Source organism: Leuciscus leuciscus (genome assembly GCF_965113295.1).
Source record: "Leuciscus leuciscus genome assembly, chromosome: 8".
Classification (NCBI taxonomy): domain Eukaryota; kingdom Metazoa; phylum Chordata; class Actinopteri; order Cypriniformes; family Leuciscidae; genus Leuciscus; species Leuciscus leuciscus.
Genome location: NC_138732.1, coordinates 21,528,781 through 21,555,090, shown reverse-complemented (window position 1 = coordinate 21,555,090; position 26,310 = coordinate 21,528,781). Strand labels below are relative to the sequence as shown.

Here is a 26,310-nt window from a genome sequence, read left to right as displayed (position 1 = left end):
CATCTGGGTCAGCTGAAAGCAGGAGTAAGCCAGACAAACAGGACATCACAGGCAGGGTGAAAATAGATTATTGATCTGAGGCCAAGACTAGACCGTTCTGACAGCAACTCTCCTGTTTGTTTTACCACAGCCACTTCTGCTTATCTACTTGCTCCACAGGAAGCTCAACCCACCCTTAATATAAGACATTGCAGGGTGGTTGGTTGTGTACCAGCCCATCTAAATCTGATACCTAAAGATACCTAAAGTTTTCTACCTCCAGTGAAAACTTTTCTACTTCTAGTGAAAGGAACAACAGGTATGTTTTAAAGCCGAGAAGATGTTTTGGAAACTCGCATCATTATTCTTTGTCGATGGAGGACTGCAAGCTTACACATCAGCTTGTCCACTGTTGTGGAATATTGGTGGTAATTAGAACAACGGACTGGAGGAGAGAGATCTGTAGGCTCGTGGATAATCAGTACGGCTGGTGTGGGGATGGATAAATCCTGCTGCAAGTCTTCACCAACTCTAGCGCTAATGAGAACGCCAAGGAGACTGGTAGATCAAGGCCGACTTTCTTCCCGTCGTCTTTAGACTAGTTAGTGGTGGAGAAGGAAATCCTGGAGATGAAATTCTCATGGTGTTTAAGAGTTGGCACGCTCACTGAATACATGTCGGAAACAAGCGATAGGAGAAGAAACCATCACGTATGCTGTGCCTTGACAGCATAATGGTGCTGAAGGGATGTTTAGTTCTAGCACATTCAGGGAGTGTGAGAGCTGTGCGTGTGTCAGGGAGTGGAATTGACAGCGGACACTTCGACATGCTTTTTACGCTCTGCTGTCTGGCGAATTGAGCCGCCGAGTTGCTGAAAACCTAAATCACAGCAAATGCTCATTCCTGAATTTGTATTGCACATGAAATTTTGATGCTATTTATTTACCACATAGCTTGTTCTTGGCTGATGTTGTATTAAAAATTTAATAAGGGGCTTTTAAAATCCATGTATTTTATGATTTGCCTGTCATGCAGTCTTAATGCATGTGGAGTAATACTAGATTTTATTTCCTCATGACCCAGCTTTAAAGAGGGGTTATCAGGACTTAAACACAGTTTTCACTTGTACATTTTAATAACAATATTTATCACTCTCAGAGCAGCATGCTATCACTTTTTTAATTAATGCTGGAAGAAAGAATAATCAAATACTACATTGCTCGTACCGGTGTTAATCATTGGATTAATTAAACAAAACTTATCTCTAAGTTAAACTGCTTGGAAGAAAGATATTTTATTGGCAGAGAGCAGCCTGGCTTCTCTTATGATGTCAGTGCTGTGCTTATAGCTGCTAGCTCTGTTTAAACACCTAGTGTTGCTTTTTTTTAACGAAAAGTATACTTTTATTTAGCAAGTAGGGCCTGCACATTACATTGATCATAAACCAAATAATAATAAACCAAAACTGGGATTACACAGCAATGCCAACCATTTTCTTAGTGTGAAGAACATTTAAATAGCTAAAAAAAAAATCTAAATAACACTTTTTACACTAAATAACCAACCTATTAAGTAATGGAAAGGTTCCATGGATGTTAAAGGTCCTTCATTGAACCATAGATACCAACAAAAAACATTTATTTATAAGAGCGTAGGCAGCTCAATAGACTTTAGAACTGAGTGGTGATATTGCAGGAAGAGGCATTTCTCCACTCCTCTTCCACTCTTTTCCCCTGTCCTTTTGCTAAACCAAAAAATATATTACATCCTTCACTTTTTGCACTCCTTCCATTAACTCTTCTCTCTTGGTGAGCTTTTTCTGTCCACTTTTAGAGCTTTTAGTGGTACTCCTGAGAGCTTCAACACTGGTCCTGCTTTCAAGTTTTGGTTCTTTCTGCAGGAACAGACACACACAACTGCAACCTCCATGCACCACTCTCTGCCTCTGCCCACGGCTCCTCCAGAGGTCACACGCAGTAGACTCTCTCAAAGTCATGCAAGAGATCTGCAGTGGTTCAAGTGCCATATCTGATTACCAACTGCTGTTTCCGTCATTTGAAAACATAAGGGCTGGAGCCGCGGGCACTGATTTCTGCTTTTATTCAAAGTGCATGGGACGTTTACACCAGGAGGAAGCTTTGATATCCCAGCTCTGAATGTTCTGCCTGAGTCGTGAATAATTGATGAATGAGTTCCTGCACAGCGTACTCTAAGAGTCTTTCAGAATCTGATGCTTTTTCATCCTGCTACTTTGCTGAATGTGATTAGAGTTCTGTGTACAACTTCTTAGTTAGAGATGGTGGATGGATGGAGAGGGATGAAATGATAGAGGGCCTTGGACACTCAAGCACTCATTGATTTGCCTCGTCTTGGGAATGAATGCTTGGGATCGTGGTTCAAAATGAATTCTCATCAAATGCCAAATTAAGTAAAAAGTGACTTTGGCATATAAATTAAACACCAGTTTCCTGGAAACTTTATTAGGAACAGTCACAAAATGTTTAATGTAGAAGTCACAAACTGCACAAAAGTTTGAGGTCGGTATATTTTGTAATGTTTTTGAAAGTAGTCTCTCATCCTCAGCAAGGCTATATCATTTGATCAAAAATACAGTCAAATATGTAAAAAAATGTATATATTGCTTGATGGCAAAGCTGAATTTTGTGCTGCTTAATATTTGTTGTGGAAACAATGATACATTTTTTTCAGGATTCTTTGATGAATATGAAGGTCAACAGAACAGCATTTATTTGAAATAGAGTTTTTTTTTTTTACATTATAAATTTCTTTACGTCACTTTTGATCAATTTAATGCATCCTTGCTGAATAAAAGTATTAATTTCTTCAAAGAAATAAATCTTACTGAGCCTAAACTTTTATGTAATAGTGCAAACTAATATATTGAAGCATGTTACTTGCTCGCTGTGTAGGAAGTTTTCAGTGTGTAAACATCCAAAGTTGTTTTTGCAAAAATAAATGCATGGCTATATATATGTGTGTGTGTTTGTGTGTGTATAGTTAAATATATGTGTGTCTGAGTGGAATAGAACATTTCAGTGGGAAATAATTCAGGATACAATCATATCCATTGGGGTTGGATTGAATTGTGATTGATGGACCATGATGCTATTGGTTAATATTATTTTCCCTGCCCTCACAGCCTTGGTTACATCAGCAGAAAAGTCGTTTCAGAGGCGGAGAGAGTTATTACCTTTTGATGAAAGATTATAAAAACAAACATTTGTTTGTTTTTCTTGTAGAATAACATGCATGAGTGTAATAAGCCCAGGGAGATTTATTAAGCCAGGGTCAGTCTTGAATTCACATCGTCTTGAATCGTTCAAGTATTGATTTATCCGAGCTGATTTGCCGCTGAGTGACTCATTGAGCTGTGGGAAGGAGAGAAGACCTCGTTGGTTCTTTCTTTTACTCAACACACCTGCCTAACCCAGTTCTGCACTTCTCTGCTGAGATGCTGCTTTATTCGTACGGATCAGCACAATGCTAACCAAGATGAGAAACACCTTGGTAGCATCACTGGGGCTAAATGTGTTATTATGTCAGATTTACAAATTCCGTTCTCTGGGGTATACAATGACCTACATAATTACAAACCATAGAAATAACAGAAATGGCCCAGTTCTTTCACTTTACCTCCCCTATTTTTCCTCTTCCCTTTGTGTGTTTTTCCACTGCCTCAACAGCGTTCCACTAAATAATGAGTCTGTCGTCCCTGAGAGTGCTATGGCTCTGGAGGGGCGCTGCTAGATTGATCTAACACTTCAAATAATAGAATAAACATCTTATACACAGGTGGATCCGTCTAGCAGCTCTCTCAGTAGGGTATGGTCATATCTCATGTCCTCATGGTAATCTGAGGACTTTATTTGAGGAGGAGGGTGTGTAGTGTCATTTTCTGCTGTCTCTCTCCATCTAGATCTGTGGCTTTCAATACATTCTCAATGTGTTGTCACATGAGAAATGTTGGATGGTTCATCAATATACTGATGTGAATGAGCTTTTGAGACAATAGGTCTCATTGAGTTTTTATTTTTTACATTTACTTGAGATTTTTTTTCCAGCTGTTTTAGTTGCATTAAGAATGACATAAATCAAAGATTTATTGGGAATATGTGTATAATGGCTTAATGAGGTTTTTGAGTAGTAAACCCCATGTGCTTCCCTTGAATTTAAAGTCCACACTGAATATGATTCAAACTATTTTCAGCTCTAAATGCCCTTATGAAACATTTACCTCTACCATCGCAGATGAAGACTATTTCCATCGAAGAAGAATCTTGTCCTCAAGTGTCAGTCATCATGTGAATATCTCATGTTAGGCATCTCTGTTGAACGAGATGGAGAAAGAAGACTGTTACCGTCCCTCGTTTTAAAGAGCAGGCTCCATGGGCCAATGAGTCAAATCGATCACTCAAGGTTTTTGGCCGGACCAGTGGCTTAGCAAGAAATTGACCTTTATTTTTCAGCCAGACAGGAAGAATAACGGCTGGCCTCGTAACAGGCTGAGCCCAGCAACTCTGCGGCTGTAAAAAGTAGATATGGGCAAGAGTAGACATCTGAAACATGCAATGTGCAAGCTCACATCGCTCCTTATCTGTGCAGATAGCAGAGAAAAACAAGCTCTTCTACAAACCTCTACTTAAATATATAAGTCTGAAGTTTAAACCACATATATCAGTCTCTTGAATGTCACTAGAATCTCTATTTCTGTATTTCTCTCTGTTCCAAATTCATTCGTCTTTATTATCACAGCAAAAAATGATGTTTTCATGAACATACTGTATCTGTAGCAGACTATTGTTATAATAAAGACCAGTTTGAGATGAATTATTAGAGAATGAAAACAAAATAAAATGATTCAAAACATGATTATTAGAAAGAGAGTATATATGCGTTGTCGGCAGTGGCTGGCGGTGGGGTCGCTAGTGGCCATTTTCATCACCGGTTTATGAATGACATTCACGTACTGTATGTTATTTCATGTTGTAGACACAGAATCAGTTTTCTTGTCGCAAAAAAACACTCATTTATGGAGGGAAACGCTAAATATATATTGAATCAGTATATCACTTGGAGTCCGCACTGCGAGTACCCCCGTATGTACACAGAGACATATCATAAATTAAAGGAAATTTGCTGACCGCTAAAATAACCCATCGGGGAATGTATCGATGGATCATGTGCGCTCACTACTATTGGTTCCCTGAAAGTCACTCTTCATTTGCATAAAGTTAAACATATCTCAACTTTGTCACGTCGCTGGAGACGCCTACATCCTGTCGGCAACGGTCACTGTTGCTCATGTTGCCAGAAATCACCAGCTCTCTCTCCATTGAAATGAATGGGATCATGCCGCTTTGTCACTGCATTTCACTGGCAGTGTGAACGCAGCTTGACTCAAAGAAAAGGTGAAGATTTCCCTGCTGGGGGATAAAAAGTTTAAACCAGGCTATGGTAGGCCTAAAGGTTTTAGGCTCTCCCCCCACCACTTTTCTTTTTTCTTTTCCTTTCCCTTTATTGTTTCTTTTCTTTCTTTTTTCCTTGTCTTTTTTCAGCTGAGTTTCTATTTTTCTTGCACTTGTGTTCCTCTAACAGAATAAAAGTTGAATAATTTTCCACCCTTTGGGGATCAGACAGATTGGCAGTTTTGCATACTGTGAAATTGAAGGTGTATCGGTGAAATGTTATTGATTAGCTTTTATGAATGTCTTCATATTTTATGCAGTCAGTCAGGCAATGCAGTTTCATCTCAGTTGTATTTGTCTAAATGTTTTTTTCTTGTGGCCGGCATTACTTTTGGGCTTATTTTTTGAGTAATTTGTATTTGGTTTCCGGCTTTTTATCAGTCACAGTGGATTTGTATCCTGCTATAGCATGCTGGGTTTTTAACACCAGATAGCATGCAGCACATTTACTCTATTGCACAGTTTTTGAAATCACTTTTGTGTTGTGATCAGGTTTAATCTACCTCTACACATCTTACCACATTACCATTTCATTTCATGTCATTTCATTATAGCTAGTGTCACTTGGTTTGCTTTTTTCCCATTTGTATTTTGAAAGAGAATATAGAGGTGAATTAATGTTCCAGTAATAAGGATTTTTTTAAAGCAACTAATTGTATTAGTGTCATAATTTGAATCAATTAAACTTAAATGACAGGGCTCATGTAGGTCCTTCATGGTGGGCTGGTCTCTCTCTCAGTTTCTTTTTTTTTATCTCTCTCCCTTTCTGTCTTGAGAGAAACTGATGAAGATTGATGGCAGGCAATGACATGGCACATATTGATTCATCTGGTCCATCTCATTGGAAAGAGAGATTTTCTCTGTCTGGAAGAAGCACACATACACAACAAAATAGGGCAAGTCTTCATTGTTTTGTTATCTGCTTATCTGTAGGATGTGAGAGCATTCATTGAAAACCAGCAGAACAAAGCAAATAAAGAACTGAAAGTATTTCAACGACTGAGACAGTTTTACCTCTCAAGTGTTTGTATTTCTGTTTGTGTTTGAGTCCCAGAGCGCTGTGAGGAAAAAGCACGTCTGTGTTGACTAGAATCGAACTTTGAACACATTCCATTATTTAGCAGCATTTGAACATGGTGACCTTGAGACGGAGCCCATCCAATGGGAATGATCGTGTGAGCTTCACAGTGCTGCGTCTCCATCGAATGACACAAGCCACATCAAACATTCCCCTCAGGCCAGAGTCTGAAGCGCTCTGTCAGTTAAAGCCTTAATTTACATGACCTTGCTTAGATTGAAGGTCACTAATGCATACGCATCTCCTGTGCTCATTCTCAGATTTCTTCCTCTCTGAAATGTGCAGTGAATGCAAATGTTCCACGTGTGGCTCAGTAATCTTTATTAATCAAAATTAGCCAGGTGAGGTGCGTTTCTCTTGTGCTTGATTAGTTCTTCTTCAAAAGTACTTATTGTATCAACCCAGTACCTTGTTAACAAAATTTTACTCAAGGCAGACTGATGAAAAATACCTACATGCTAATCAGATTGGAACTGGGGATTTCTGTCAGTGTGGGCATTTTTTTGTATGCAATATTTATTATACAGTGTGCTATATGAGACTAAATCAGAAAGAAACACTATAACTTATTTGTTGCTATTTTTATGAGTTGAAATATTGCCCATTACAAAACAAAAATAATTGGCACAAGTTAATGATTGCTTTTCATGTTTTTGGAATTTAAAAACAATATTGTACTTGAAATTATCTCTTTATTACAGTTATGCTCACCAAGGCTGCATATATTTAAAATACAGTTAAAACAGTATTATTGTGAAATATTATTATAATTTAGAACTTTTAGCTTCATTCCAGTCTGCAGTGTCCCATGATCCTTCAGAAATCATTCTAAAATGCAGGTTTTCTCCATTTATTATTATTATCAATCTTGGAAAACTTTGTGCTGCTTTTAGTGGGAAAAGTAATATATATATATATATATCTTTTTTATGATTCTTTGAGTATGAAGTTCAAAAGAACATTTGATGAATGGTTGTCAATGTATTTATAACATCTAATAACACAATCAATTCTAATGACACTATTTTACAGTTCATTTGTTTTTAAGTGTTTATTAATTATCTTTATACCATTATCTGAGCATTTTAACACCATTACCTGAGCGTCTCATGCCCCTTTCTCTGTTGCATTTACTTTTTTTCTTCTCTGGGCTAGGATTGTTGATAATTATTATGTTTGCAGTTCTCATGTATAATATATTGGCACTTAAAGTAAGGTGCATGCATTTAAACCTACAGGGAGTAATGGTCCTGCTGTGTCAGTTTCTCTCTCGCTATAGTGCATTTCTGTGTATTCCTCCCTCTCTTAAAAACACAGAATAATTGCGTCCACTCTGATTGCTTAGGTAATGTTGAAAGTACATAAATCCTGCCACCAAAACAGTGTAATTTATCATCTGATTTGGCATGTCCTTTTTGTTTTCTTTTCTTTTTTGCTACACAGCTACTAACTCATCCCTGTCTTTGCATCCTTTGACTGTTTTGTTTTTCCGCCATGTCTAGACCCCTGTTGTAAATATTTCTCAGCAACCTCCTGTCTACAGAAGCCCTGAGGCAAGGTGATTTTTTTATATATATTTCCTAATTTATTTAATTATTACAAAAAAATGAGCAAAGGAATAGTAATTTTTTTTTTTTCATAATTTGTGTTTGCTTTTGTTGTCCCCCCTCAAATTTAAAATACCAGTTTTCAAAACCAGGATCACATGATTATAAACAGCAAAACTACTTCCTGTCTGTACATTTCGCTAGCATCCATTCAGAATGATTCTGCTTGTGCATTGTGCTTCTTAAGGGCGCAACAATGCCATTTAGAATGCCATGACACAAACTGGTGACCTGCATTTTGAGTCGGACTCTCCCAGCAGCCTGCGTCCCCTCTCTCACATGCATGATCTCATTTAAACGACTTCATCTGCGCGTCTGCTGTAACTCATCCCTGCCCTTGTCTCACCCGCGAGAGAGACTGAGATTACAGCGAGATATAGAGAGAGACAGCGACTTCTCCTCTCAGGCCTGCTTGTTATCCCACTGTGGACTTTTCCGTACGGAAGCACACCATTAGCTGCAGCACATGTGGTGTGGTATGACAGGTGTCAGGGAAGCGGGCTGACATCGGCTCGGCTCGTCCGTCCATCCATCACATGGAGAAGAGGAGGAGAGAGTGATGCGATTTTCACATCCAGACTCAGGCTGAGGCACGAGTGAAATGGGGGGTGGCGGCTGTTTTCTAGCCCGTCGGCCATCAAGACTTATTAATGGCGTTTTTGGCACTAACAGATTACGGCATCAATGCAAATCACTCTAATTTGAATATTAAATGGTGGAGGGGAGTCAGCGAGCTGTGTGTTATAAAGCGCAAGAGTGAAAGACAAATACAGAGAGAGAGAGAGAGAGAGAGAGAGAGAGTTGACACTGATTCCCTTGCCAGCTCCTTTTGCTGAATACCAAGCACTCTCTCAATAATTCATTAGGCAGCCATGGAGCCATAAACGAAGCAGTTATCGCTGGCATTGGGACAAGTGCCGTCCCTTTCTCATAGACTGCATGTTATCTATCATTCAGCATTACGTTACAGTACTGTTAGACAACACTTTCCCTTCAGTGTGCGTTTTTTGAGCTTGTTTACTCTCGGCCGTTAGCGCTAAACGAACAAATATTTAGTTCACGCACAATCCAACTGTCATTTATTCATCGATTTTTCCAGTTCCCCCTCCTCTTGCACCGAGTTCTTATGGGCTAATTGCCCCACATCTGTTAGAGGTGTGCTCTCGATCATTGCCCATCAAGGGCAGCCAACATCAATCTCTTTAGACGTGAAACTAGGTTTAGACATCCCAGCCTTAATCAATCAGAGAGCTGGCCAACATAGACTGACTGTCTACAGGAATCACACACACACTCTCGCACTCACACACACAGTTTCTCCCTTGCTCAGCAGTGTTGTAAAGCTCCTGGGTATTTTACAGAGATTAAACAGTAAGTAGCCGCAGGTGCACGTTGGCTCTAAAGGGCTGTTGAGTGGCTCCCGCCGTAGCAAGGGGGCCACAGGGTCAGTCCAGCCCGGAGCCTGGAGCCCGGGACCTCGCGGTGTAGGACGGCACGCCAGGTCTGTTCTAGAGATCGTAGGCTGTTGGTGGTGCGAGTGTCATCTTGGAGTATTTGTTCCCTCTCAGACAGTATAGCCATGAGCAACAGTGTTTGCGATGAAAAATGCTCTTGGCTCAAAATGAGAAGCGCTTAATGAGGTGAAAGTGGAAAATCTGTGCATTTTGGAGGTGTGTTGGGTGTGTGTGCACACCATATGTGCTCTAGAAATCATCTTCCTTAAAAAAGTCATTAACCTGTCTCGCCTACAGGGAAATACAGTAGTCTCTTAATATGTGCTCTGCTGCTTCCCCAGATATCTGTTACACTGAGTCAGATGTGGGATATTCCTACTTTATATCTCTTGTTCGAGGCTCAGATTATGATGTGTAAAGAAGTTCAATGACTGTGCAATAGAGTATTACCAGTATATATGGTATTACATTGTTTTAGTTTTAGATATTGTATGTATAAAAAATTCAAATGCAAATAAATATGCGTAAATAACTGTATGGACGGATGGACGGTCTAGACTGTTTGGGCTTGAATAGTGTTGATATTTCTCATGCTGAGTGCCTTTATAGCACAAGGGAAGACATGAGATATACAGCTTAGCTTACAGATAAAGCTTAGATGAAGCATTTCCATCTTCACCTTGCAATCCTATATACTATAGTCTGATTGTGTGAGATCTGTCAGTTGGCTTAAGGCTTTTCTTGTCAAAGTAAAGCAACCTCTAACAAAATACTTTTTTCCCTGGCTCTTTGCATTAGCCGAAATTGGCCGCTCTGTTCGGTTGTCTTTGTTAGCGAGGCACTGTCAGGAAATGGATGTGTTTGTGACAGTGTGGTGTGCAGTGTCTGTGTGAGCTTTGTAAGTTATTGTGATCCCGCTCTATGTCTGTGGTGGCTGGAAGCCAATCAGGCTTTGCTGTTTTCCGTCTCTGTTGGCGATCGATAGGTCACACGTCTTATTAGACCCCGTCACTCATTGGCCTTGCTTAGCTTCTGCGCTCAGTTTTTCTTTGCTTGCTTCAATCTCCCCACAATTTAGATGAACTCTGGCCTTTCCTCCTCCCTCGACCGCCCATCACTCTATCATTTATGATACGCTCTCCCACCAACACCCCACCAGGATAAAACACTGATCCCATTTTTCTTCTCCTGTTCCTTTCTTTTGCTAAGTTCACATCATTATCATATCATCTCTTCATTCTCTTTCTTTCTGTTTTCATTCATTCTCCCTAGCTGTCTGTGTGCCTGCGGGTTTAGTTGTCACACTGATTGTAAAGTGTGTGTGTGTGTGTGTGTGTGTGTGTGTGTGTGTGTGTGTGTGTGTGTGTGTGTGTGTGTGTGTGTGTGTGTGTGTGTGTGTGTGTGTGTGTGTCTGTGTCCTCTGACAAGCAATCTAAAAAAAAAAGCATCATACTGTGTTTGAAGGAGAACACAGAGGCCAGAAATACTTTAGTCTGTTCTGGTTTGCCATGTTTTCCCAGTTTCTGTCATCGAGGAGATGGAAATGTGTTTGCTCTTATGTTTTTCCTAAACCATAAACAAAAATGGATTAGAATTCAGTAGATAATAGGAAAAAAATGGGTTAGATGTCGTTGTTTATGTCTTTGGTGCTGTCAGACTGAATAATTGATGCAAAGGTTCAGAAAGAGAGAGATGATCTAACAGGTGCTGGAAGATCAAACCAAATACTCCGGATTATAGGTTACAGGATTATTTATGATGAGGTTCTGCTGTATACATTAGTTATTGCATTAGTTATTGTAAAATAGCAATAACACATGCAAACTTGACAATAAGGTTAAATTAGTTAATGCATTAGGATTAATATGTATACACTTTTAACATGTCAAGTTTTGTAATTAACATGAATCCATGAACAATTGTATGATAATACATTACAAATTTTATATTCATTAATATACATAATGTAATATATAAAATAGTTGTTCACTATTAACTGATGTTAACAAACACCCACAATTATTAATATTGTTGATCATGTTTGTTCATAATGCATAAAATAATGTTAACGTATAAAGTAATGACGTCATTTTACGTACATATTTACAACATTAACCAAGATTAATAAATGCTCTAAAAGTAGTCAACACAAAATATTGGGTTAACTCATTACCTTATTGTAAAGTAATAATATATAAACGTGTCGCTTTTTTCATCCCACTCATTATGTGCTGTTGAACATGAATGTGAAACCAACAGAGACATTTAAATATTTAAATATTGTCTACACATATCAAATATTGTGATTCTCAGTAAGTGTAAACTGTAATATTTCAGACTGAGATGAAGTCACTTGGGAGCTTTCAAGAAGAAACAACATTAGCTATGTGTCATTTTATTGAGGTTCATAAACAAATAGGGAGCTTTTCCTTATTTCTGTAATCTGAAGGGAGTTTTTACCCATCCAGACTTTAACTGAGTGGAAGTTATTCTCGTTCCCTTCAGCACTCCCTCTACTCTCGTCAACTTCATTTTTTCCTCCAGAATGTGGGTTTTTAGGATGTGGTGGGATTTAGCAAGGGGACTGGGAGAATTTGACGGACATTGTCGCCGTGATTGAATTTGAATTTCTCCCCAAAATACACGACAGACACATGGGGTGCGGCAGTCCGCTGAGTCCCCCCACGTCTCCTGCGGGACACGTGTGCTGGTTTCCATGCAAGGACGATAGCAATGGTATCGCCAAACAGCATGTAATGACACAGTTGCAGAGAAGATGTTCAAACTTTTTGACCCCTTAAACGTGAGCACCACAGCTAAACACAAGTCCACGGCGCCATCTTTTCAACCTGGTCTTTTAATAATGATACAAAAACTACCTCAAGCAGGTGTCGTCAAACATCGGCATCTTCGCCAGCCTAACAAGCCATGCAACCAGCCGTCGATTACCTGGATCAGCCCTGCTGTCTCTATGAGAACAGGAAGTGCATGCCATCCTCAAACTCATGTGGACTGCGAACACAATGACCTCGTCCTAGTCTGCCTGATTAGAGAGAGGGAATACGGTGCCTCTCGCCATTTCTTCCCAGCATTATTGTTGTCTCTATCTCTTCTCTCTATAACGATGTGGTGTAGATGTGGCTGGGGGTTTTAATTAAAGTGCCACCGCTGGTGAGGGCATATCACGTCTCATCTCATCAGCACTGCAGTCTTGCACCTCTCAATGTCACCCAGCTCTCACACACACCGTCGATGTGTTTGTATGTGTGCGTGAGTGCTTAAGAGTGTTCGTTAACGACAACGTTTCTGTCGAATTATGTCATGTCAATTTCATCTTGACTTATATTGTGCGCGACTTCACATGCTGGTGCTCTAAGTTGGACCTGGTAATTGCATGGTTTCTTTTGTTTTTGTTTAATTTTAGTATCTTGCAATAATGCAAATTATGCTCATGGGAACATTTTAAAAGTGCTTTAATTAATAAGTAATCCAAAAAAAAAAAGTGCTTAGCAGATCATTTGTTGATGTACATTCAAAAATGCATAACAAATTAATGAAAATGTTAAGAAAATGAATTAAATGAAAATAACTATTTAAATGTACATTTTTTGATGATCTATTAAACAGGTTCATTATCAATAGTTTTCTAGATTTTTTTCATAATATTATTTCACTTCACCAAACAGTTATAATTTATAGTTTTTATCTTATTTTTTGTATTATTTATACTAGTTATAGTCCGTATTGTTTTGACTTTTATTTAGATTAAAAAAAATATATATATTTTTTTTTTTTGTCATTTTAATTGTAATAGATTTAAAATGTTTATATTTAGCTTTATTTTAGTTTTAGTCATTTAAGATTTTCAACTTCAGTTAGTTGCAAAGACAGTCTTTTAAGTTTACGTTTTTCATGTAATATTTACCTCTTCTTTTTTTTTCAATTAACAAAAACAATTAGTTGAAGTTTCATTTAACAATAACAACACTGTTCCAGATATCTAGAATGGAGCCAAACATGTTCTGCATTTGATTTAGAAATTTTAGTAAACTCAAGAAAAGTTTTTTTTTATATATTTTTTTAATCTAATCTTTATTAAAGATTAAAAGTAATCTTTACGTTAAACTTCATCTTTAATATTCATAATCACATATCCACAATCATAACTGCTAAATAATAACTAAGGTTGCAAAGATGAAACAATGTATCCATTTGTCATGGATTGGACAAACACATAGCCCCGCCCCCCGTTCACACCATTGAACAGTGTTGCTGTGTCAAATAGAATTTAAAATAGCAATGTTTTGATAGTGCCATAGAGTTAGTGTTCACGCGTTTCAGTGAAATCAGCTTATGAGAAGCTTACTTTTAGTCATGTCTGCGTATCAAAATAAGATAGAAGAAAGTCTTTACAGATTATTCACTTCAGCTTGCAGTTCAATTCGTGTGTTAACAGCTCAGTGTGGTTTAAAATCCCGACCCGTCTCCTCATTTCCTCGGCATACATAATCACTCATGTATGGCAAATAGATTGTATAAAGGTAGACTCATTCTCGCTCATGGCGCAGTGAGAAGGGCCGTGCTAACCCAAACAAAGCTGGAAGCGGTGGGCCTCGCTGAAGAACTAAACAGATGATGGATGGGACAAGCTGTGAAAGCAATGGGCTCTCGCGTGTCTCTGGTGGTTTGTAATTGCAGGAGAAAAAGGATGCTCAGCAGCCCATAGTATCGCCCTAATGGGATTATTCCCCAGCCATCCTCGTCAAAAGAGAAGGAGAGATAGAAAGAGAGAGAGAGAGAGGCAGTAATCCAATTCTCTTACTGTATGTCACTAAAAATCACCCGCTGGATTGCATACGCATACATACATTACGCTTGGGAGAGTGTGTTATTTGCTGGAGTTGATGCCTTTTCTGTATGCATGCATGCATTTGTTTCTGTCTGTTTGTGTGCATGTGCTCATCCTTTTGTGTTTGTTTATGTTATGTTTGCATGTCTTACAATACTTTCAATAGTAACAGTACAGTATAATTATAAAAGCTGTGTTGGTTATTATTGCAATAACTCAATATGTTACTTGCATAATTACATATATTTTTTTCTCAGTCAGCTGACTGTCTCCTCCAGGTATATCGATGCACTATGCTTGACTTGAAGATATATTTTATATCGATAGTACAACACACTCTCAATGGAAACGTCACTATGGTGACTATCCTGCACCACCAAAATGTCACTTTAAATTTTTAAAGGTCACGCGTACCGTTTTTAGCTGTTATCACGGGACTCCATCACTTTACCCAGGGCTAAACTTTAAAATGGTAAAATAAATGAATTCTCTCATCGTTTATTCATAAAAGTTTCATTTTTTATTTTGATTGTTGTAGGACACAAAAGGAGTTTTCTAATATCTGAGCTGCAGCTCTAAAAACATTTATTTAACAATAACAAGTACAACTGGATTCCAGTGAAGCTCTTGAAATTGTTTTTGTTCACTAGCAGTTTATTAAAGTTTTCTAAAACATCCTTGGGTGAGCTGAAAGAAAACTATGTACATTCTATGGTCAAATTCCATTCAGAACTGAGCATCCCAAGTGTGTGTGTGTGTGTGTGTGTGTGTGTGTGTGTGTGTGTGTGTGTGTGTGTGTGTGTGTGTGTGTGTGTGTGTGTGTGTGTGTGTGTGTGTGTGTGTGTGTGTGTGTGTGTGTGTGTGTGTGTGTGTGTGTGTGTGTGTGTGTGTGTGTGTGTGTGTGTGTGTGTGTGTGTGTGTGTGTGTGCGTGTGCGAGGACTTGTCATGACCATAAACAATTAAATGATGTCGTTGAAGTGACCATCACATGTTCCCTTCGCTAACGGACTTGTGGAAGGGTCGTTCGGGATTCAGTTGTTCACTTTCATTTTGAAATCCCCTACAATGGACATCCACTTCCTGAAGTGCCCTTCAAGGGTGTAAAAATGCCATTTGGAATTCGCCCTAGAACTACACTGCATCATGCAGCATCATTGTATGTTATGAATATTGTTGTGACATATTGCTCCTCACTTGTAAGTCGCTTTGGGTAAAAGTGAAAATATAATTTGGTAATAAGTAATTGGGTTATTATAGTGTAGATTTTACAAGAAACTTTTGTGGTCTCCTTTGTGCATGTATGGGTTAGGTTACTTATGTATTTTTGAACAAAAGGTTTATTGTATTATTTGTACTTCATACATGATCAGTCATAATACAATAACTGCACTCAGCGGTTTGTTCTTCAATAAGAGCCCCTCTAAGGAGCATAAAGCTGCTTTATGAATTTTCATTTGAATTCATATCAGCCTCCTTTTGGCCATCATGCAGCAAGTATATTAAATATATTTGAATACACGCACAGCTTGAATGCACACGGCATGAATCAGAGATTTGCTTGAGCGTATTTGTGTGTGTTAAGTATCTTAGAGCAGTCATTGGTTGAGATGGGAGTACCTCATCATTCCAGATGCCAAATCCCTTTAAGTGTGTCTGACAAAGAGCAAAATCTCTCTCTGCCTGTCTGTCCACTCTTTCTTCAGGCCTTTCTTTCTATGAATATCCGTCTCTCTCACTCTCTCTCCGTTAACAATGACTTTAAGCTATAAATCTCCTTTTGCATTGATGGAAACCAGTCCATGTGAACGAGAAGACTCTTAAAATTCATTTAGGGTGAAGCTGACACACTTTTCGCTGAAGGTAATAATGCATCATTGACATTTATTTAGTTTTTATCTGTACTTTAGGACCGGATATGAAAGTATTTATTGTGAGTTCTTTGATTGTGTTCTTCAGTCTCTTTTTTGGTTTAATTTTCTCTGTTTCAGGAAGAGAGAGAGAGACACATAGAAGCTATGTTACTAAGGAATCCCTTATTCCTGTTGCAGCTTGCAGATGGGTACTGCAGTGAGTGAGAGAAAGAGAGAGAGAGAGAGAGAGAGAAGACATGATAGAGACAGGGACAGAGAAGGTCTTCCACAGCCAAATGAAAGCTAATGAAGAGTGACAGCTTCTTTATAGACTTGCAACACGGACACAAATAGGATGAGAACGTTTAGAGCAGCATCCCTTCTCTCTGTCCTCCATTACCCAGCAGCCATCTCTGCAAGTGCTGGACCACAGGCCATTTGGAATAGAGTCAAACTATATTTTCTATTGTCAACTATTTATCTACACTCTTAAAAGTAAAGTTTATTTATTTATTTTTTATTTATTTTTATAGGCATCAATGGTTCCATGAAGAACAAATAACATCCATTCAACCTTTCCATTCCATGAAAGGTTTTTTTTAGAGTGGAAAAGATTATTTAGATATTTTAAATGTTCTTCAAACTAAGAAAAAAGAAAAGAAAAAAAAGTTATTTTAAGAACTGTTACTTTGGGGAATGAAAAATGGTTCTTAAATCTTAAAGATGTGATTTTCATCAGCAACTGTTGCTGATGAAAATCTGCATATCCACCATATTGGAAAGGTCACAATCTGCTCGTAAACACCTGAAAGCGAATTAATTATAATTAAAGTGGTGAAACTAGTTTTCACAGTGGATTGGAGAAATTCATCTTGCCACAAAGTAGTGTTTTTGTTAGCTGAAACCATTAAACAACTTTTCGTTAATTGAAATAAAGCTGAATTTTTATATATATTATGAAAAACGTAAGCTTAAAACACTCTAAATAAAATTAGAAATGTTGTCTTGGAAAGTAACTGAAATAAACTAAGTTGATGTACTGAAACTAAAGCTGATATAAAAATAATTTGAAGCTAATTAGAAATATAAAAAAGAAAAAAAGACTAAAGCACATATTAAAATGACTAAACCTTAAAAAAAACCTAATTCAAAATGTCATTAAATACTATAATAGTATACAAATAATAGAAAAATTATATAATAGTATACAGCAGATATCATTTGCAGTCATTTATTGAACTTTATATTATAAGGAAGCTTGTTGTAAATTACATAATAAATTATCTGAGATACAAATGAGATGCATAAAAGATTACCACCCAATACATTTTATTTTTGTTTACATAATATGTTAAACTGTTTCCACACAAAAACATAAAAAAAATGTAAGCATCTTTTCCATTGACTTCTGCGGAGCCTCTAAAGGGACATGGTGATGGTCGCAAAACCTTTGCGTTCCCCCGAAAAACGTTCCGTTTGAGAATTCAGAAGTTTTGAGAGCGAACGCAAAAGTGTCCTGTGGAGAAGCAAACCTTTTGTGAGTGAACGCAAAGTTTTTTTTTTTTCTTCACCATCTCCCTTTAGGGGCTCTGTAGACTTCCACTTAAAAAGAGCTCTTTATCTACACTATCTACATGCATTAATGTCCAAGGTTTCTATATCATGATTGTATTAAATATAATTTATTAAGTGCCATCCTTCTACTTTAAGATATAGTCCTTAAAATAAGATTAGCAGTCTGTGTGCTTCTATGGGTGCTGCACAGTGATATACATAACTAGCCATTTCGCTCATAACGGCTATTATATTGTGTGTTTTAGCACGGCTGGAATGGCTTAATGACCGATCAGCATCCAGGGCCAAAACTATTTGTTTTATAAAGTAGAACACAATACTTTCCAGATGATGTACCCTTTCAGTGAAATACTCTGCAACGCATGTGCACTTCCTGGGAGACGTATGGAAACCAAGAGTTTGACGTAAAACCAGCTAATTTCCATTGCTGCTGAGATGCACACTAATCCAAAGAGCTTTGTGTTTTCTGAGGCACAGGGGGTTATAGTTCATTAAGCCGTATGGGTCCTGAGAGAGACTCTGGCCCTCTCTCTGTAAAAGACGCCTGGGCTATTAACGCAGCAGAGGACAGGATGAGTTCTCCTCCATTAGCTTAGCATGGCTAATGACTCCCATTCATCCACTGTATGTAAAATGGAGCTCTTTTAGAGGCGGTGCGCGCCATCAAAACAGCTGGCGAGATATTAAGCGTGGAGCTGTGGAGTCAGGGCATGGATGGATGTGAGTCTGGGCGAGTCACGGTCGGGAAATTGTTCACAATGAGAGGGGCTGCGGTTCGCGGCGGGAGACCGCGGCACAGAAACGCTGCCTTAGATCTCAGCAGAAAGGCAGTGAGTCAGTAAGCACAAAATATCCCTCAACCCGCGTAAAGGACAAACAAGAAGCTCAGCAAGAAGAGCCAAGAGAGGGAGAGAGCAGAAAATGTTGAAGAAAGGGAAACCAAGAGAGATTAGCTCAGCTGTACTGTGTTCGGGAAAATCACTCTCCGTGCTGAGGGAGACAAAACATGAGGATCCGTGTCTTCAAATCACATAAAATCACGAATCCAGAGATACATTGCAACCCTAAGAGTCAAGTCTATATTTTGCATGTGTGTGTGTGTGTGTGTTTTAAGAGGGTGTTTTAGCGTTGGCTTGTGTGCTAATTATGTGACCTTTCCTACAGTGCATGTATTTTTTTGTAAGGTGAGGAAAAGAGAGGGGGGAAGTGCTGAAATAAGGCATTGAATCGGTGTGTGCGTTTTTCACAGTGTGTGCCTCGGTGTGAGAGGGAGCTGATATAGTGCTGATCAGGTTCCTACGATGGCGCCTGCACCTCACAAGGATAGGAAACGGTACAGAGGACAAAAGCAGACGGAGAGGAAACGAGAAGGGAAAGCAGATGGAGGAGAGGACAGATGGGATGAAAGAGAAAGGGAAATGAAGGCTGAGAGAACCTGAGGAGGTGAAGATGGTGGGGGATGTCGGGATATGGTGCGAGCCGGAATCGGACCGGCATCTTCCGCATGGCCCAGTATATAGACGTGTTTGTATAACAAGTATTTAAAAAAATGTAAATCTATAATAATAAACCAAATATCTGGTCAAGAAGAAGTTTAAGGCTGATTCAGAGAGAGAGATCAAAAAAATTATTAAACCAGCCTATGCAGCTGCTGGTCTCCCAAACTGGTCTAGTTTGCTGGTTTTCGAGGGTATTTAAGCACTTGTCAGCAGTTCAGGCTGGGAGACCAGCTCGCTGACTGGCAAAACCAGGTAACACAGACTTGACCGCACTGGGAAACCAGCTAGACCAGTTTAATCCAGCTTAGACCAGCAAATCTCTATTTTTTTCAGCAGGGAGACCCCACTGAGTGCTTCTATGGTGACACTACTTTCATTAATGTAGAGAAAATTAAATTGAAATGATCATTGAAATGTACATTAAAATACAGAAGAAAAGATCCGTTGCTACTTCAGTTTCATCGCAACTTTAACACGGTCTAGGTTAGGTTACTTAACTGAGTACAGACATCCACTAGTGGACTCTGCAAAGTCTCCCTTTGTGTCCCTGCATTGTTTACTTTATTAATTAGTGCTTTAATTTTTCGCGAGGCCCTGCGAGGTTAATTAACGTCAGTGTCGGCATGGTTCCTCTCAGCGTGTCCGCAGAGAGACCGAAGCTCGGCGCAGAACCGCTTCCTGCAGTCAGCCAGAGACAGGAGCGTCTGACGACAGCGCTGACATATACGGTGGCCGTTCATGTGTGTCTGTCTGTCTGTATGTAGATAACACGTCTCTGTTCTGCTCTGATTGTCTCCCACGCAACCCATTCTCTCACACCAAAGTCCCATAAAGTGACCGAACTCAAAAAGAGGCCATGGGTTGTTTGTGTTTGCCGGATCCCGGCCTACAGGCGTGCATTAGAACCCCACAGATGAGGCTGAGGTGTCTGGCAGAGTCGATGTGACTCTGCTTCCAAACACCCTGATTAAAGACGCAGACGGTAGGACAGGGCCATACGGCCGGCGTAATGAGAGAGCCAGATGCACATTTTATGAACATTCTATAATCAAATGCAAAACTTAGACATTAAAAATGTAAATGTAAAAAAAAAAGTCTCTTTCTCATCACAATGTCCCAAACAATTTTCTGCTTGGCTCCCTTTCTGCGCAGAGCTGGTTCCTAGCCGATTGTGATTGCGTCCTCTACAGAGAGAGAGAGAGAGAGAGAGAGAGAGAGAGAGAGAGAGGGAGACGCAAAACAAGAGACGCATGGGAATACATCCACCTCTCCCATTCTTATGTCCATTCCCCTCATAATGCTATCAGTATTGACTGTCATTAGGAGGAGTATTAGAGTATTACCATGACTAATGTTGATGGAAAAGAGAAAGAGACTGAAAGAGATTATGGAGAAATCTGAACATGATCTACATCAGCACAGGAAAGGAAAGATGCAGTCCGACTGAAAGAGAGATATAAGGAGCAAAAACAAAGTGAAAATAAAGTGATATAACTTTGCAACTTTTCCAAACACTAGTTCAGAGCAAAACACTAGGTTTTTTTTTCACACTTTGTTCGCAATTTTTTCTGTGAAGGTAGTGGTGTAGCGCGACCACACACTGAGGGAATAGTCTAACACACTCGCCTAAATGGTCCTCGTGTAGCATTGGAAAGTTTGATTCATTCTAGTGAATCAGTTCATCTTAAATAGTCTTATCTTACTGTATATATTGCATTGGAAAGTCTGGTTCATTCTAATGATTTGGATAGTCCTATATTATTCTCTCTCAAATATAGTATTAGAAAATCTGATTCATTCTAGTGAATTGGTTCTTCCTAAATGGACCAAGCTCATTTGTAGCATTAGACAGTCTGATTTATTCCAGTGAATGGGTTCTTTTAGACGGTTCGTACAAATGTACAGAACAATGATTTAGTGATTCAAGTCCCTGCAGTGTTTTGGACAAGTAAATTAATGCATTATTTTACTTTTTGTATTTAGTATACATTTTTCTCTTCAGTTTTGATACTGTCAACCTAATTGAGATTGTTCATTCATTCAAAAGCACTCACACATTGTTTTTGTGCCAGCAAAATTACAGACCTGCCTAAATTGATATGATGCATATGATTGGATAGTTATAGATTTATTATTATTTATAAAGCATATTTTACCCCGTAAGTAACATTAGTGTAGTCATTACTTTTTTTGTTTTTAGCTTTAAGGATAGATAACTACTTCAAAACAGAAACTTGACTAGTTTAATTACTTCAAATTATGCTTAACTGAACAAGCTACAGTTTTTAATGTAGCTTCCTCAACACTGGCAGCTGGTTCTGCACAGGCCTTGTTTACCTCAAAATCCTGTTTGTGTCTTCCTCAGCATTTCATTTAAAACCAGTTTATTAACTTGGAACAGCTTTTGTCATCACAGTCGTGTGTGAAGGGTTGTGATTAAGTTGCTCGCAAACAAGTGAGCTCAATTTCAGCTTCATTTGTGTTTGCCGTCGTGTCACACAGTAATTAGCATCTGCGCATCCCGCCATCCAATCCACTCTTCCACTGACTCACACAGCGGGATTGTCTGTCAACGCTGAACTGTCCATTTCCTCCATTGAGCAGATGCGTTACCAAGCACATGAGGAAACAAGCCATGTTTGTATGAACTGGTCCAGGACAGATGAAAGTCTATTACTAGAGCCTTGCTGGAAACACATCCCAGTGATGCCCTGAACGCTATATGTCACTCCCAATTAAATCCAATACCAACTAGAGAAACCTAGTTGTGCTCTTTGCAGATGGGAATCTGGAGATCATTCTATTCATAGCTTTAAGTGTCCCAAAACTCCTCAGATGGCTTTCATCTCACTCTCTTTTCCTCTTTGTCCACCTGTCTTCCTGACTTGTTACTCTCAGATTTCTTCCTAGTCTTGTCTTTCTTGTTTTCATTGGCTGTACTGTGGAAGTGGGGTCTGTTTTCGCAAACTGGTTTGGTCTGAACTGACTTTTCCGTATTGAGATGTAGCTCATAGTTTCATTATAAGCCACTTTAAGGTAATCTGCATATTGCTGTGGTGAATACAGCTGAGCCCGAGTGGAGGACTATTCAAAGAAGAATCCATTTGTCACCGAATTAGCACTAATTAGCAGAGTTTGGGCATGCTGTATCATAATTGGACACATTTTTCTATGTTTCCTCCAGCTGGGTGCTGGAATTCTGGCACAGGGAGCGGAAGATGCGAGCAAAGGGGGCTGAGGTGGGAAGAGGAGGCGGTGAAGTGTACAGTATAAGTCCCTTTGTTGATTTAGCTGGAAGCAACTTTTGGCTGACTGCACCCGCTGGCAGAGTTCTTGTTCTCTTATATAGAGTTATACGTATGCTTTGAGGCGCACATCGGAAAATTAAATGCAAGGAAAACGAGAACAAAAGGGGGAAAGAGCAAAAGAGATGGGGCGTAAAACGCCTGTTCTGCAACTTGCAGCTGGATCATCAGCGCAACCTAATGAAGGTAGAGGCATCCCACTGGTTTTATACTGCCAGCCTCGCACAAGGGAATGCCAATTAAGTGCCCCCTCCCTCCTCAATACACACACATGCATGCCCAAACACACTTACGCACAATGAAGGATGCAGTGATGGGGGAGATGTTTGGCAAGCCCTGGAAAGATGTCAAGATCCTGTCATTCCGCTACCCTTGTGCACGAGAAGCTGAGAAAGCTCTCTTTCTCCTCAGACCCTGGATTTCATTATGTGAGTTGATCTGAAAAACAACTTCCTTTTCTGTAAGGATGACTTGCTTCAGAGTCAATGTGAGGCTGAATGTGGTGTAGAGAGCATGACTGAACAGCAAGAGGTCTGGTCCACATTGCAGCTTATTCTGGCCAAGAAACGCCCACTTAGGAAGAGGGTCTCTGACTGACATAAGCGAACAATTACAGCTTGTCTTGTTTTTATATGCTGTTTAGAGGAGGGTTTATCTGAAATAAGTGATACCATAAAAAAAGACCATCGTGGTGTAAAAAACAAACAAAAAAAACCCCAGTAATTTATGTAATAGTATGGCAGTCTGTAGCAAATATTGTGACAAGTCACATGATATGCAAATCCCATAATAAACAGTCTAAAAGATTTGAAGTTTGTTTGTTTTAGTTGATATAGATGATACTACATTAATTTATTATCCGAAATATAGTTTTTTTGACTGTGAATGTAGAGCCTGGTAAATTATTGTGTCAATCTATTTGACTATAGATCAGTTTCAGTTACATTTCCAGTTACACTTATGTTTTTATATTTTTGGAAATGTATATGATTTGCTCCAAAGTAATCACATTGGATCTGATCAAATTTCAGGTTTCACGAAGGTAAAGACAGTAAAGAATCACAATTATAGAGCAGCATGGAAAAACAAGACTTGTTGAAATACTACTACTTTCAGAATTGCAATAATGGTATGGCAGTCTCCACAAAATATAGCAAATGTGTTGGATAGTTAGCAGAATTTCTGTTCTTTCAACACTTACAAGTGCGTATGATTTGATGTACAGTATCTTAGTTGCCACTAACTTTGACAAACTTTGTCAAATCCAGTAGTTCAAAAGTAGTTCACTCATTTTATCAGACTGGTACATGGTAAATATGACTCTGTTTCCAGGCAGATCAAGTCAGCCAATTAAATTGAATTCAAATTTGTGTTCAGTACGCATCAGGCGGTCAGTGGGTGTGCCGTCTGAGGCTGAGACTAGGCGGAATGAACCTGAAGAGCTTTTGTGGTGAATATCGACGACATTATTGTCCGTCTCATCTTCTCAGGCCTTGCTCTCATTTAAAGCACTCTGTTTAATGTATGGTGTTTGTACCTCGTAAGCGTTCAAAGAACAGCTCTCTTAAGTGCTTTCGTAGCCGTGCCTTCTACATCAGGACATAGTGTGAATGTGATGTTTGCCTTCACAACTTCCCTCCTCAGAGAGATGGATGGAGGTGCACGGGAAGAATTAGCCTAAAGTGAAAATAAGAAGATGTTGAGCAGGCAGGATGAGAAGGTCCCTTTGAAAACCCCTGGACGTGATGTGACTGGCCCCATCCAAACGCAGATAAAAAGCGTCCACCCGGCTCTACAGAGACCCTGTACTAATGGCAGCAACATGCAGAAACTAGACCCAAGAGAGGGGGAGGGAGGAGAGGAGGAGGTAGAGAGAGAGAGAGAGAGAGAGAGAGAGAGAGAGAGAGAGAGAGAGTTTCCTTTATCTCCTCACTCTTAGCTGAACTCTCTGTGGAAGTGAGGCACTGACAGCAGCACAGTGAAAACTGTAAGTGTGTCTCCTAGTGTAAATGAATCAATGAGACAGACATTCTGACAGACATGTTGTCCTCCTGTCATGGAAGGGTGAAATAAAGCAGACTTTTGCAGTATGGAGACCGGAGAAGGTAAGACACTTGTTTTTACTTATATATGGTGTCAGACTATAGGATCATTTCTATATGGTCACAACATTGATTTTGGTGAACCACTCTGTGAATGTATTGATTGTGGGCTTGGTTGGAGAGTGAGTTTGTGAGGTAGAATTGTGGGAGACTATTAAGTTTTGCCCCGTTTGGCTTTCACAAGGTCAAATATGGTCTCTCTTATTCTGACTTGAAAGCTGTTCAGAATGACTCGATATATTGTAGAGAGATCAGGTGTGCAGGTGCATTTATTAAGCACCCTATCTACTAATGTACACAGCCATCTGTTCAGTGTGTTTGTGTTGTGTGTGTGTGTGTGTGTGAGAGAGAGAGAGAGAGAGAGAGAGAGAGAGAGAGAGAGACTGCATGAATGTGTGCGTGCACAGGCATTCACAATTACATGAACCTGTGTTTGTTTAGAACAATTATCTGTTTGTGTATGTAGCACACACTTCTTTGCATTATTAGACAATACATTATCTAAATTAGACTACATTATGAATATTAGATGCTTAAATGGATTTATAAGGATGCATGAAGCTGGAAATGCAATATTTGAAAGCACTTTCTATTAAGCCTGTAAATATGATTCATCATTATGAACATATTTGTAATGCCTTGCCTTATAATTTGTAAAAGTATAATGCATTAAAACAAAAAAAGTTAATTCGTTTTTTTCAGCAAGAACACGTTAAATTGATCAAAAGTGGCAGTAAATACATTCATGATGTTATAGAATATTTCTATTTAAAAAAGCTGTAATTTTGATTCTGAAAACTGAAATAAATGTATCATGGGTTCCACAAAACTATTAAGCGGCACAACTGTTTTCAACATTGATAATAATAAGAACTGTTTCTTGAGCAGCAAATCAGAATATTAGAATGATTTCTGAAGGATCATGTGACACTGAAGACTGGAGTAATGATGCTGAAAACTGAGCTTTGACATCACAGGAATAAATTACATTTTAAAATATATTAAAATAGAAGTTTTTCATTGTAATAATATTTTACAGTATTTCTGTTTTATTGTATTTTGATCAAACAAATGCAGCTTTGCTGAGCATAAAATACTTATAAAAAACAAAAAAAACATTTAAAAATCTTACAGACTGAAAACTTTTGAATAGTAGGGTATATTGGTTTCATTAAAAAAAGTGTTATTTAATATTTCCATATTAAAATGTATATCATTTTCTGCAGTAGTGTTGTTTATAGGTGAATTAAAAATTTTCATGAAACATAATAAAACATTACGGCAGATATCACACTTCTGCGACTTCTCTTTTGCAATGCTGTATGATTAAACATAATTCTTTTCTAAAAGCAGTATTTTTTTCCTGTAGATTAAGTAATGACATCCTCTCGCTTCATTAAGATCTTGTGTTTTTGCTCTTCTGACCACAAGATAACAGCATGCGCGTATAGAAAGTTCTGTAATTAGTGGATGTGTGCTATCATCACAGGTGGTTGTGATGAGAGCTGGAGCTTCGCCTGTGCTC

At 38.8% G+C, this 26,310-nt stretch overlaps 1 protein-coding gene across 5 annotated transcripts in view; it reads left to right on the top strand.

Moving 5' to 3' along the window:
• The window catches only part of tenm2a (teneurin transmembrane protein 2a), a 312,955-nt gene that overhangs the window by 177,311 nt on the left and 109,334 nt on the right, over positions 1-26,310 (top strand). The window contains exon 1 of one of the 5 annotated variants that reach the window (XM_082177235.1): positions 24,581-24,788. The exons of 3 other annotated variants lie outside the window; for them this stretch is intronic. In XM_082177235.1, the coding sequence (XP_082033361.1) occupies positions 24,773-24,788 (16 nt within the window). In that variant the 5' untranslated portion in view covers positions 24,581-24,772. Of the gene's footprint in view, positions 1-24,580; positions 24,789-26,310 lie in introns of those variants that run through there. One more of the 5 variants, XM_082177236.1, reaches the window with a different exon arrangement.